Source organism: Pleurodeles waltl, chromosome 3_2 (genome assembly GCF_031143425.1).
Source record: "Pleurodeles waltl isolate 20211129_DDA chromosome 3_2, aPleWal1.hap1.20221129, whole genome shotgun sequence".
Lineage (NCBI taxonomy): Eukaryota > Metazoa > Chordata > Amphibia > Caudata > Salamandridae > Pleurodeles > Pleurodeles waltl.
Window position 1 is genome coordinate 25,404,575 of NC_090441.1, and position 14,100 is coordinate 25,418,674.

The 14,100-nt window shown below is 45.0% G+C and overlaps 1 protein-coding gene across 8 annotated transcripts in view; it reads right to left on the reverse strand.

The window, feature by feature from the left end:
* The window catches only part of NF1 (neurofibromin 1), a 1,379,374-nt gene that overhangs the window by 1,071,483 nt on the left and 293,791 nt on the right, over window positions 1–14,100 (reverse strand). For all 8 annotated transcript variants that reach the window (XM_069226659.1, XM_069226655.1, XM_069226657.1 and 5 more), the window contains exon 11: window positions 923–997. In XM_069226659.1, coding sequence (XP_069082760.1) covers window positions 923–997 — 75 coding nt within the window. The remainder of the gene's footprint in view (window positions 1–922; window positions 998–14,100) is intronic.

The window sequence follows — 14,100 nt, forward strand, 5'->3', positions numbered from 1 at the left end:
ACCCCCTCCCAAAAAATAAAAGAGAAAAAAAAAAAATCAAAAGGTCGCTGAGGCTGTCGCTGATGTCGCAGGGTGTTTTCACAGTACTTAATGGACATTGGCTTCTCAGAGCTCCCTAGATGAGGTGAAATGCCACTTTGTGCACTGGTTTCTAGCTTATTTTCCTTTCCAACGTGTGATTTCAGCTCCTCACCAGGTGACTTTGTGAATAGAGACAAAATTGTGCGATACATAGTGACACCATGTGAGTTGGTAGGTCAGCACTTAATACACAACTACAATCCTACTGAACTTCCAAACCTACCTGTCCTCCATCTTGGCATCACTACAGGAAACTTTAGTCATTCTACGTGACTGACTAAAACGTGAAACCATGTGAGCTCTCACAGGTAAAATGATTTTAACCAAATCACCAACTTTAATAGAAAACGTTTTAACAGCTTTGCGAACATTAATACATTCTTTTCTTCTCAGCTGAAGTTGAGATTCTCTCAACTTACCTTTTTCATTCTAACTTTCTGACCACAATAAATCCTTACAATAATTCCCCACCCATGGAAGATGCACTTTAATATAGGGTTTTTGTGTCTTGAATAACACAAAATTACTCACCTGAGTGGTAGAATGGAACACATCATACAAGAGACACTAGGAGCAAACCATAGGAGAAGCAATACCATACTAAGATGAAACCATCAAGGATACAATACCCCAAAAAGTTAATAAGGATGCCTGCATCGAGAACCTGTATTTTGTGCCAAAACCTATGATACTGTTAGGGGAAGAAGAACAAATATGCTTGCTGATTACCAAACATCAGTTCTTGTTACATTGTTAGGTTAGTATTACAAATATTTTAGAACTTTCAAAGTATTTAAAATGCAATTCAATAACAATTGATTGAAGCACTTTCCAAACTTACATTTGTAATTATCCGGTGTAATGAATTTACTAGCACATAATGGAATGTTGGTGGCGAGTTCTGTGCCAAACAGATCTAGAAAAAGGAAACAAAATACAAAGTAAATGGAAGATTCAGAAGTTTACCAAGAATGCAACCAAATGAACAGCTGTAACAAATGTTAACCACTGTAACCAACTGTGACAAATGCTGTTTAACTGAATAAGATACATTGAAGGTAGCAAAACTATATCAAGTATAAACAATCGCCATAGATGCCCCTTTGACGCCAGACAAGCTCCTCATGAGCTGTGATTCTTTCATTCATGTATCACCATTGGGGGTTCCCATCCACCTCAGCCCCTTCCTGAAACGTTTTGGGATGATCCACCAAGCGGGGGCAGAGGAAAGTGGGGAGGGGTCCCAAAACGTGTTTTCTCCATCCATTTTTCAATTGGGAAAACATCTGAACAGAATTGCATCAAATTTGTCAGAAAGCTTGATCTTGGTTCAGTGTTTTTTTGTGATTTGGTTTAAAACCATTCAGTAGTTAATGAGAAATTAACACTCAAAATATAGCTATTTCACGGCATGGAGGATCCAGAGTTGATAGAAGTCAACATAAGATCTGATTGACTGCCACCATATCAAGAAAGATGTGGTGGCAGACATTGTAGAACTCAGGGACTCAGTCACCTCTCTCAGAAAACAGCTAAAATAAATATGTAAATAAACATAGGAGTTCTAGGCCATGTGAGGAAGACATCTGGGGCAAAAAGGGCATTTGTTTTCTTTAAATCAGTGCCACTGACCCGCAAATGATCCATGGTGTTTTTTTTTCTTTTTTTTTTTATAACCCCCCTGGGGTGAGCCATTTTATGGGGAGGGGGGCGTGCAGGCCTCTACCCCCAGCCTCTGTGAGTGCCCGTGGACCCCAGGGGAATGGGTCAGTATTTATATAATAGAAAGGGGGAACGCTCCCCCCACCCCCCAAATTCCTCCCCCCGACTAGCATCATAGCGGCCCAAGGGACCACATCGCCTAGGCCAATAGATTCATTTTGGGGAGGGGGTGCACAGCCCACCTCCCCTCCACTCTAAGCCTCTAAGAGATCCCAGGGACCCCATCCCAGGGGCCAGTGTATTGTCTTGGGGGATGGGGACATGCACTGTCCCCCCACCCCTCGAAGATCAGCTCCAGGGACCCTCAACCCACAGAGCTCGAGAGCAATATCCTGAGGACCCCATACACTGAGACACTGCTGTTCCCTGCCCAGGACAGTGCGGTCAGAGAATAGAAGTCTATCCAGAGCAGAGAACACAACGTTTCTCCTGTCCAGGTAGAAGCAGAGAAAAAAGCTGCAGGGGAAGGAGCAAAATAATGAAGCAGGCTCCTACCAGCAGGAGGTAGGGAGCTGGCAGGGGATCCGGATAGGTCAAAGAAGGCTGAAGGCCTTGTACACCCCCCCCCCCATGCCCCTCCACAGCCCCCAACCAGGAGACACTGTGGTGCCATTATAAGTAACTGCCCAGATCCCACTGGGAAACCGGCAGCGGCTTTGGGGCACAGAGTCCCCTCCACTCCCCCCCCACTCCCTTCCCCTCCCTCCCTCCCCAGCCACCAACGAAAATTGAAATGTGGGTGCCACGAGTGGGCACCAGATCACTCACTCAATAAAAAACTGCTGATTCCACCTATGGGTGCTGGCTGGAGAGTCAGGGCAGAGGTCGCAGGGGCCTTGTGGCTCCCCAGGCAGCCTCCAAAATGTTTAAAAAAATAGTGTGGGAGCCCAGGCTCCCCAAATTGTTAGTCGCGACCCACTGGTGCATTGCCACACAATTTCTGGTGGGTTGTGAAAGTCCAAATAAGAAATAAAGATGCCTTACATTGTCACATGCTGGCTTCAAATACAGAGGGGTCAAATGGCAGGCTATGTTTTCTGACCAATTGCTTCTTACTTTACTTTTTTGTTTTAACATGAGTATTGATGTTTAGAAACTCCTCTAGCTTTGCAGTCATATAAAGAAAAGGAAAGTGAATTATGCGACAGTGAAAGAAAAGGCTGTAGGAATTCATTTTTTTGCAACACATACCAAAATGTAAATACCTGTAAATGAACGGTATACACTTAGCAGTTAGGAAAGTAAAATTTTATGGAATTCTGAGGTGTGCTGGAGATTTTGACAGAATCAAAACAAATCCAGATACTTTACCTGGTGATGCACAAGTGATAGATTTTCACAGAAACCTGGTCTTCTCACATTATCATGTGTAAGCTATACAGTTTTATCAATAAAACTATGTTTTTAGGTGCCATTCCAACAGAAACTATGCTGTCTATAAATAACAGTGCACTAACTCACAATGTCTTAGTTAAATTTAAGAAAAACTGACTACCTTTGCCCAAACAACTGCTGATGAGGCCATTCCCTGAAGCGGTATTCCGCATACATGCAAGGCTACTTCTGGTGTAGTATCCTTTTTACTGCCTGCTGTATCTTTAATAAAAATATATTTTTAAAAATTGCCCACCTCATTTCCATTAGAGAGGAGGGTTGCAAGAGTTTACTGTAAAAATTTGGTTGTGGTCCTAATATGTTTCAGAAGTTTTCCCTAGGTCATTTTTTAATTATATATTTTCTGGCTGGTGGTGCCCCTAAAGAAGACCGGGATATCCCAATTTTTTTTTTTTTATGTAGTGGGTGGTTGCAAAGAATACAGCATGCCCCCAACAACATGAAAAACCCGGAAAGTGTCCTGGGTCATTGAGCCCAAGAACCCAGAAGGCAAACAGAACCAAGGATGTGTGCGTCATGGGGTTAGGCAGTTGGACACAGGGCCTGGCAGCATGTAACTATAACTTGTGACCCAAAGTAACTAACTTGTGTGCTTGCCTTGCTCTGCCAAGTACACCACATATCACTTAACTTACGTGTTCTATGACATCAGTGAGGGCATCACTTCTATCAATGTCAACCCTGAAAAAGACACCACTTATGACAGCACTGTGCACGGGAGAGGCACAAGCTATATTTACTGGAGATAACTAGAACTGGTGAATTTCAGTTAGTTTAAATTTGTCATTTCACTGATGAAAATATATTAAGTGTGTGTGTGTTCGTGGCATGAGATGCTGCAGATTCACATGCTGTGCATTATCCTGCCATCTGGTGTTGGGCTCGGAGTGTTACAAGTTGTTTTTCTTCGAAGAAGTCTTTTCGAGTCACGAGACCGAGGGACTCCTCCCTTTCGGCTCCATTGCGCATGGGCGGCGACTCCATCTTAGATTCTTTTCCCCGCAGAGGGTGAGGTAGGAGTTGTGTATATAGTAAAGGTGCCCATGCAATGGAGTAAGTATGTATGTACATAATGTGTATAAAACTAGTAAGTATTTACAAAATTTACAAATGTACAGGTTTTATTAAACTTAAACGGCTACAGGCTCCCGGGGAGGCGGGAGGGCGCATGTGAATCTGCGTCTCATGCCACGAACAGATGTACACTGGGTAAGTGACATTTTCCGTTCGATGGCATGTGTAGCTGCAGATACACATGTTGTGCATAGACTAGTAAGCAGTTATCTCCCCAAAAGCGGTGGCTTAGCCTGTAGGAGTTGAAGTTGTTTGAAATAATGTTCGTAATACAGCCTGGCCTACTGTGGCTTGTTGTGTTGTTAACACATCTACACAGTAATGTTTTGTGAATGTATGAGGTGTAGACCATGTGGCTGCCTTACAGATTTCTGTCATAGGTATATTTCCTAGAAAAGCCATTGTGGCGCCTTTCTTCCTAGTGGAGTGCGCCTTTGGCGTAATAGGTAGATCTCTTTTTGCTTTGATATAGCAGGTCTGAATACATTTCACTATCCATCTGGCAATGCCTTGTTTGGATACTGGATTTCCTGCATGAGGTTTTTGGAAGGCTACAAACAATTGTTTTGTTTTGCGAAACTGTTTTGTTCTAGCAATGTAATACATTAGTGCTCTTTTAATGTCTAACGTATGTAAGGCTCTTTCGGCTACTGAGTCTGGTTGTGGAAAAAAGACTGGGAGTTCCACTGTTTGGTTTAGGTGGAACAGTGATGTAACTTTTGGTAAGAATTTGGGATTTGTACGGAGAACCACTTTATGTTGATGCATTTGTATAAAGGGTTCTTGTATAGTAAATGCTTGTATTTCACTTACTCTTCTAAGAGATGTGATAGCTATTAGGAAGGCTACTTTCCAGGTTAAGTATAGCATCTCACAAGAGTGCATGGGTTCAAATGGTGGACCCATGAGTCGTGTTAATACAATATTGAGGTTCCACAAGGGGACTGGTGGTGTTCTCGGGGGTATGATTCTTTTTAAACCCTCCATAAATGCTTTGATGACTGGGATTCTAAAAAGTGATGTTGAATGTGTAATCTGCAGATAGGCAGATATTGCTGTGAGATGTATTTTAATAGAAGAAAATGCTAGTTTAGATTTTTGTAAGTGTAATAAGTAGCTTACAATGTTTTTTGCGGAAGCATGTAGTGGTTGAATTTGATTATTATGGCAGTAATAAACAAATCTTTTCCATTTGTTTGCAAAACAATGTCTTGTAGTAGGTTTTCTAGCTTGTTTAATGACCTCCATACATTCTTGTGTAAGGTCTAAGTGTCCAAATTCTAAGACTTCAGGAGCCAGATTGCTAGATTGAGCGATGCTGGATTCGGGTGTCTGACCAGTTGTTTGTGTTGAGTTAACAGATCTGGTCTGTTTGGTAGTTTGATATGAGGTACTACTGACAGGTCTAATAGTGTTGTGTACCATGGTTGGCGAGCACAGGTTGGTGCTATTAGTATTAGTTTGAGTCTGTTTTGACTCAATTTGTTTAACAGATAAGGAAGGAGTGGGAGAGGGGGAAAAGCGTAAGCAAATATCCCTGACCAACTCATCCATAACACATTGCCCTTGGACTACGTGTGTGGATACCTGGACGCGAAGTCTTGGCATTTTGGGTTTTCTTTTGTTGCGAATAGGTCTATTTCTGGTGTTCCCCATCGTAGAAAGTACGTTTGTAGTATCTGGGGATGAATTTCCCATTCGTGTGTTTGTTGGTGAGCTCGACTGAGATTGTCGGCTAACTGGTTTTGAATCCCTGGGATGTATTGTGCTATTAGGCGAATGTGATTGTGAATCGCCCAATGCCAAATCTTTTGTGCTAAGAGACACAGTTGTGATGAGTGTGTCCCTCCTTGTTTGTTTAGGTAATACATTGTTGTCATGTTGTCTGGTTTGACAAGAATGTGTTTGTGGGCCATTAGCGGTTGAAATGCTTTCAATGCTAGAAACACTGCTAACAGTTCTAAATGATTTATATGCAGTTGTTTTTGCTGAACCTCCCATTGTCCCTGTATACTGTGCTGGTTGACGTGTGCTCCCCACCCCATCATGGAAGCATCCGTTGTGATTATGTATTGAGGCACTGGGTCTTGGACTGCCCGCCCTTGGTTTAAATTTATAGGATTCCACCATTGAAGCGAGAGGTGTGTCTGGCGGTCTATCAACACTAGATCCTGAAGTTGACCCTGTGCTTGTGTCCATTGTGTAGCTAGGCACTGTTGTAAGGGCCGCATGTGTAGTCTTGCGTTTGGGACAATGGCTATGCATGAAGACATCATGCCTAGAAGTTTCATTACAAACCTCACTTGGTAGTGGCGGTTTGGGTACGTGTTTAATATTACATTTTGGAATGCTTGTACTCTTTGTGGACTTGGAGTGGCAATCGCTTTTTGTGTGTCGAGTGTTGCTCCCAAGTATTGTTGTATTTGACACGGTTGTAGATGTGATTTTTGGTAGTTTTAAGAGAACCCTAGTTTGTGTAGGGTTTCTATGATGTATTGTGTGTGTAGAAGACACTGTTGTTGAGTGCTGGTTTTTATTAACCAATCGTCCAAGTAAGGGAATACGTGCATGTGCTGTCTCCTGATGTGAGCGGCTACTACTGCTTGGCATTTTGTGAATACCCTTGGGGCTGTTGTTATCCCAAATGGTAACACTTTGAATTGGTAATGCACGCCTTGGATTACAAATCTTAAGTATTGCCTGTGGGAAGGATGTATGGGTATGTGGAAATATGCATCCTTGAGATCTAATGTTGACATGTAGTCCTGTTTTTTGAGCAAGGGAATCACGTCTTGAAGTGTTACCATGTGAAAGTGATCTGATTTGATGTAAAGATTCAGTGTTCTGAGGTCTAATATGGGTCTCAGCGTTTTGTCTTTCTTTGGAATTAGGAAATACAGGGAGTAGACACCTGTTCCTTTTTGATGATTGGGTACTAGTTCTATTGGTTGTTTTTCTAACAATGCTTGGACTTCTAGTTGTAACAGGTCTAAGTGTTGTTTGGAAATATTGTGTGCTCTTGGAGGCACATCTGGTGGCAATTGTAGGAATTCTATGCAATAACCATGTTGGATAATGGCTAGGACCCATGTGTCCGTAGTTATGTTTTCCCAGTTGTGGTAATATGCGGTAAGTCTCCCCCCCACTGATGTTGAGTGGTGGGGGTTTGTGACATTGAAGTCACCGTCTGGTTTGTGGGGTTTTTGGGCTCTGGAATTTCCCTCTTGTCTTTGGGAACTGTCCACCCCTATATGTTCCTCTAAAACCTCCTCTCTGATACTGGCCCTGATATGTGGGTCTGGCTTGTGATGTGGAAGGCTCTGTGGTTTGGGAACGAAACCCCCCCCTAAAGTGCGGCTTTCTGAAAGTGCCTCTGCTCTGAGGGGAGTAGAGCGCGCCCATGGCTTTGGCCGTGTCTTTAAGTTTTTCTATTGCCGTATCCACCTCTGGCCCAAACAATTGTTCTTGGTTCAACGGCATATTTAGCACAGCCTGCTGGATTTCAGGCTTAAAACCGGATCTCCGTAACCATGCGTGCCTACAAATGGTTACTGCAGTGTTCACTGTCCTTGCCGCCATGTCTGCTGAGTCCATAGCCGACCTTATTTGGTTGTTTGAAATAGTTTGTCCTTCCTCAACAACCTGTTGGGGACGTTTTTGGTACTCCTTGGGAAGGTGCTGAACGATATGTTGCATTTCATCCCAACGTGCCCTGTCGTATCGAGACAGTAGAGCCTGGGAATTGGCAATCCGCCATTGATTGGCTGCCTGTGCTGCCACCCTCTTGCCTGCTGCATCGAATTTCCGACTTACCTTGTCGGGCAGTCGTGCGTCCCCTGAGGATTGGGAGTTAGCCCTCTTACGGGCTGCTCCCACTACCACCGAATCAGGAGTTAATTGTTGTGTGATAAACACAGGGTCTGTTGAGGGAAGGTTTATATTTCTTCTCCACCCTAGGCGTGATGGCTCTGCCTTTTACTGGGTCCTGGAACACTTGTTTGGCGTGTTTTAACATGCCTGGTAGCATTGGCAAACTTTGGTATGAGCTGTGAGTGGATGCCAATGTGTTAAACAAAAAGTCGTCCTCTATGGGCTCTGCATGCATTGCTACATTATGAAATCACCTGCATATATGTCTGAGACCGGTGCATCATACAAGTCCCATGCATCCGGGCCATCTTGCGTCATCCCCGTGTGTGACGGCGATTGCATCATTGGGGGTGTCGCTACTGGGGACAGGTGTGGCGAATGCAATGGAGATTGCTGTGGCGAGAACCTTGGTGGTGTTTTGTCTTTAGCCACTTCCGCTTTTGGCTGCATTTCCGTCTCCTGGAAAGCTAGCTTTTGTTTGATCTTTATTGGGGGAAGAATTTGGATTTTCCCTGTGTCCTTTTGTATGTGCAGCCTCCTCTGGGTATGGTCTGGCTCTCCCATGCCCAGTTCTTGTTCAAATCTGTGCCCTTGCAACTGACTTGATAGGCCTTGCTCTTCTGTATAGGAGCCTGGTTTCGGCTCAGAGGCTGCATGTTTCGGCACCAAAGCTTTTTGTACAGTCTTTTTCGGCTCTGAGGAAACCTTCTTGACTTTTGGGGTGCCGAACTCTCGGTGCCGAGATTGTTCGGAGACAGTATCTCGACCGGAGTTGGATGTCTTCGGCTGCTGGGAGGCCTTTTTCGGTGCCAATGTTTGGTCACCGTGTTTTCGGGTTAAGCCATGGCCTGTTGGCGGTGGCATCCCCTTGACCTTTATTATTTTTGAGTGAGTCTTTGCCGGGGCTGGTTTACTCATAGTTTGTTGCTGCGTCTTCGGCTGCTCACTTACGGACTCGCGAATTGGGAATCTCTCCCCTTTCTTGACGTCGATCTGCTCGGCTGGTGTCGACGCCATCTGGAGTCTTCGAGCTCTTCGATCTCGTAACATTTTCTTGGATCGAAATGCCCGACAGGCCTCGCAAGTATCATCCCTGTGTTCCAGAGACAAACACAGATTACAGACCAAGTGTTGGTCTGTATAAGGATACTTTGCGTGGCAGTTGGGGCAGAAGCGGAAGGAGGTCCGGTCCATGAGGTTTGAAGATGGAGCGGTCAGGCCGACCATGCCCCGCTGGAGAGTGGAAGCCCCGAATGGCCGCCGGAGTACTTCTTTCTTCGGTGTCGATGTGCTAACACTAAACCGGTACCGAGCACGAACAATACCGTCAAATTTTCCGATAACTGTTTCGGTCCAACAATTGCCAATGTAGATTCTGTTTCCTTGACCCTGTCCGCCAGTTTGTGGTGTTCTGCCCTTAGGAGGCCCACTTTGACCGCTACTTGATTGATGTCCTGTTGTAGCGTGGTCTTTGTGTCTTCGATCGCTCCTAGTATTCTGTCCAGGGTTTCCTGGACGCTGGATTGCAGGAGGGGCTGTTCTTCCATTTCTTTGCGCGCTGGTGGGGGTTGTGGTGTCCATGATTTTCTTCTTGTGACGGGCCTTGGGGGGGGGGTTGGGGGGGGGGGGGGGGGCATCGGCCGGGGAGGACTGCACCCCTAGGCGCAGGCCTGAGCCTCTACTCAGGCTCACTTCTTCTCACGGTCTAGTGTCTCAGCAAGCGCGGGCTCGATCTTGGTCCCCAGACCGGCATCAGGATGGGCCCGTCGGCACAGTGCCGGAGAAGCCCACCCCCTCTGCCAGTCCACTGGGCCCCTTCTTCAGCCGCTCCGGTGATTGCTCCCAGGGGGTCTAAGCCTCTGGGCCCGCCGTTCTCCCTAGGCTGGGCAGTTTCAGTTTCCACATTTATTTTCTTTACTCTTTTTATTTCTGTTTTTGGGGTTCTGCCACTCCCCTTCTGTAGTGCCTTTTTACAAATTTTTTTATTTTTTTATTCCGACTTTTGCTTGTTCTCCCACGGGGTGTCGTCTTGTTGGGGCCCCCACAGCTGTTCCACGTTGCCACCTGTTCTCCTCCTCACCTTTGGGGCCGTCTTCAGGGCCCAGTCCCCGTCGGACAAGAGGGCGGCCCGCGCCTCTCCTCCCCGGGCTCCTCTGGCTCCTTCCACCGCTCTCAGGGCCGGGCACCGCCCTATCCCGCCTCTTCACTCCTCCCGGGGGGGCCTCACAATTCCGGCCCCCCGCGCCAAGATTCGATCAGCCGGGGCCGCTCCATCGGCTCGCGCCGGCCGAGCCGCGACCCCCTACATCACTCGAGGCCCCGGTTCAGCGCGGCAAGGAAGTCCGCAAGCCCGCCACAGAGCAGACGGGCTGATCTCCGGCCCACGCATGTCCCGGGTCAAGGACGATGTTCGGGCGGCCTCCGGGGTCCGTCCCCAGCCCCGCGGTCGTTTTCCGTTGCTGTGTCGCCCGGAGTTGGCACGCTTTTCTGCAAGAGTTTTAGCGGCCCCTCCGGAGCTAGGAGATCAAGCGTGCGCCATCTCCCGGCAGTTGGCCACGCCCCCCCAAATTTTCCGATAACTAACTAACTTTCCCGAATCGAAATACAGAGCAAAGAGGAACACGTCCGAACCCGATGGCGGAAAGAAAACAATCTAAGATGGAGTCAACGCCCATGCGCAATGGAGCCGAAAGGGAGGAGTCCCTCGGTCTCGTGACTCGAAAAGACTTCTTCGAAGAAAAACATATTGTAACACTCAGAGCCCAACACTAGATGGCAGGATAATGCACAGCATGTGTATCTGCAGCTACATATGCCATCGAACATATATATATATACATGCCACCGAACATATATATATATATATATACACACACACACACATCTGTTCCTGGGATGTAGTGCTGCAGATTCACATGCTGTGCATATCTCGCCATCTAGTGTTGGGCTCGGAGTGTTACAAGTTGTTTTCTTCAAAGTCTGAGTCACAGGATCAAGTGACTCCTCCTCTCGGTGATAGTGTGCATGGGCATCGTCTCCTTTGTTAGATTGTTTTCATGCAGGAGGGTGAACTAAGGAGTGAAAGATTGTTTATGTACAATTATAGATGTGTAAAAAATAAATAAGTTGTCCATGCAAATGTATATACATATGTACAAATAAGTACTACAATGACTACAGGCTCCCGGGGAGGTGGGAGGGCGCATGTGAATCTGCAGCACTACATGCCACGAACAGATGTACACTGGGTAAGTGACATTTTCCGTTCGATGGCATGTGTAGCTGCAGATAGACATTCTGTGCAGAGACTAAAAAGCAGTTTTCCTCCCAAGTATGCAGTGGTTAGCCCGTAGGCATTGAAGTAGTTTGAAATAGTGATTTTAGCCCTGCTTGTCCAACATTGGCTTGTTGTCTAGATAACAGAACCACACAGTAATGCTTTGTGAATGTATGTGGTGTGGACCATGTGGCTGCTTTGCATATATCTGCCACTGGTATATTTCCTAAGATTGCCATGGAGGCACCCTTTTTCCTAGTGAAATGTGCTTTTGGAGTTATTAATAGCTGCCTTTTTGCTTTAAGGAAGCAAGTTTGAATACATTTTACAATCCATCTAGCGAATCCTTGTTTTGAAATGGGATTATCTTTTTGAGGTTGTTGGAAAGCAACAAAAAGTTGTGTAGTTTTCCTAAAGTCCTTTGTTCTGTCTACATAATACTTTTAAGATCAAGTGTGTAGAGCTCTTTCAGCAGTAGAGTCTGGCTGTGGAAAGAAGACTGGCAATTCCACTGACTGATTAATGTGAAAAGGTGAAAAGGTGAAACCACTTTAGTCAAACATGTTGGATTTGTCCTAAGTACTACTTTGTGTTTGTGTACTTGGAAGCAAGGTTCTTCTAGAGTAAATGTCAGAATTTCACTTACTCTTCTCAAGGAAGTAATTGCTACTAAGAAAGCAACCTTCCATGTTAGAAAGAAAGTAGCGCAAGAGTGCATGGGTTTGAATGGGGGACCCATAAGTCTTGGGAGTACAATATTAAGATTCCATGTTGGAACTGGTGGAGTTCTAGGTGGAATAATGCATTTAAGTCCTTCCATAAATACTCTTATGACAGGAACGTAAGCAGAGAGGTATGCTGTTCGTTTTGTAGGTAGGCTGATATGGCCATTAGATGAATCTTAATAGAGGAAAAGGCAAGATTTGCTTTTTGTAAATAAGGCAAATAACACACAATATCTTGTACTGATGCTTGAAGTGGATTTATATTTTTAGGTTTCCATTTATTTGCATAGCACTGTCTGGTTGTTGGCTTACGTGCTTGTTTTAGAACATTCATACATTCTAATGGAAGCTGTAGGTTTCCAAAATCTATGATTTCAGGAGCCAAATTGAGCACACTGGGATTGGGATGCCTGATTTGACCTCTGTTCTGAGTTAACAGGTTTGGCCTGTTTGGAAGCTTGTAATGTGGTACTACTGACAGATCTAGGAGTGTTGTGTACCAGTGTTGGCGTGCCCTTGTGGGAGCTATGAGTATCATGGTGAGGGAAGTGTGACTCATTTTGTTGACCAGAAACAGAATTAACAGGAGAGGGGGAAAAACGTAAGCAAATATACTTGACCAGTTGATCCATAGAGCATTGCCCTTGGACTTAGGGTGTGGGTTTCTGGATGCAAAGTTTTGGCATTTTGCATTTTCGCTTGTTGCGAAAAGGTCTATGTCTGGCGTTCCCCACATTTGAAAGTAATATTGAACTACCTGTGGGTGAATCTCCCATTCGTATATTTGCTGCTGCGTCCTGCTTAGAAGGTCCGCTACCTGGTTGTGTATTCCTGGGATGTATTCCGCTAGCAGGTGAATGTGGTTGTGAATTGCCCATTTCCATATTGTTTAAGCTAGAAGGGACAATTGGGATAAGTGTGCCCCCCCCTCTTTTTAGATAATACATTGTTGCCATGTTGTCTATTCTTATTAAGACTGTTTTGTGTATGATCTGTGGTTGACATGCCTTGATGACTAAGAACACCGCTAATAATTCCAAGTGGTTTATGCAGTACGTTTTTTGTATTGAGTCCCATTCCCCTTGTATCGTTAGATTGTTGAGATGAGCTCCCCAACCTGTCATTGATGCATCTGTTGTGATTATGGTCTGTGGCACTGGGTCTTCAAATGGCTGCCCCTTTGTTAAGTTGTTGTGATTCCACTATTACAATGTAAGTTTAGCGGAATAACAACACTAGATCCTGAAAGCGTCCCTGTGCCTGAGACCATTGTTGTGAGGGACACTCTTGCAGTGGTCTCATGTTTAGCCTTGCATCTGGTACTATTGCTATGCATCATGCCATCACTCCCAATAGTTTCATGACAAATCTTACTGTGTAAGTTTGACTGACCTGAATTTGTGATATGAGGTATTGAAAAGCCTGTACACATCGTGGATTTGGGTAGGCTAATGCTGAATGAGTATTGAGGACTGCACATAGATAAGATTTAATTTGTGCAGGCTGAAGATGAGATTTCTGGTAACTGATTGTGAATCCTAATGTGTGTAGGGTATCTATTGTGTATTGTGTGTGTTGTTGGCATTTTAGAATGGTGCTGGATTGTATTAAGCAATTGTCTAGATAAGGGAAGACATGTATATGGTGTCTTCTGAGGTATGCCGTTACTATAGCTAGACATTTTTGTGAACACTCTTTGTGCTGTTGTTATTCCAAAGGGTAGTACTTTGAATTGGTAGTGGTTGCCTGATATTACGAACCTTAAAAACTTGCGGTGAGCTAGATGTATGAGAATGTGGAAGTATGCTTCCTTTAGATCTAACGCGGTCATGTAATCTTGTTCGTGTAGCAGGGGAATGATGTCCTGTAGAGTGACCAAGTGAAAATGTTTTGACAGGATATATAGATTTAGAGGTCTGAGATCGAGAATGGGTCTGACAGTACCATCCTTCTTTG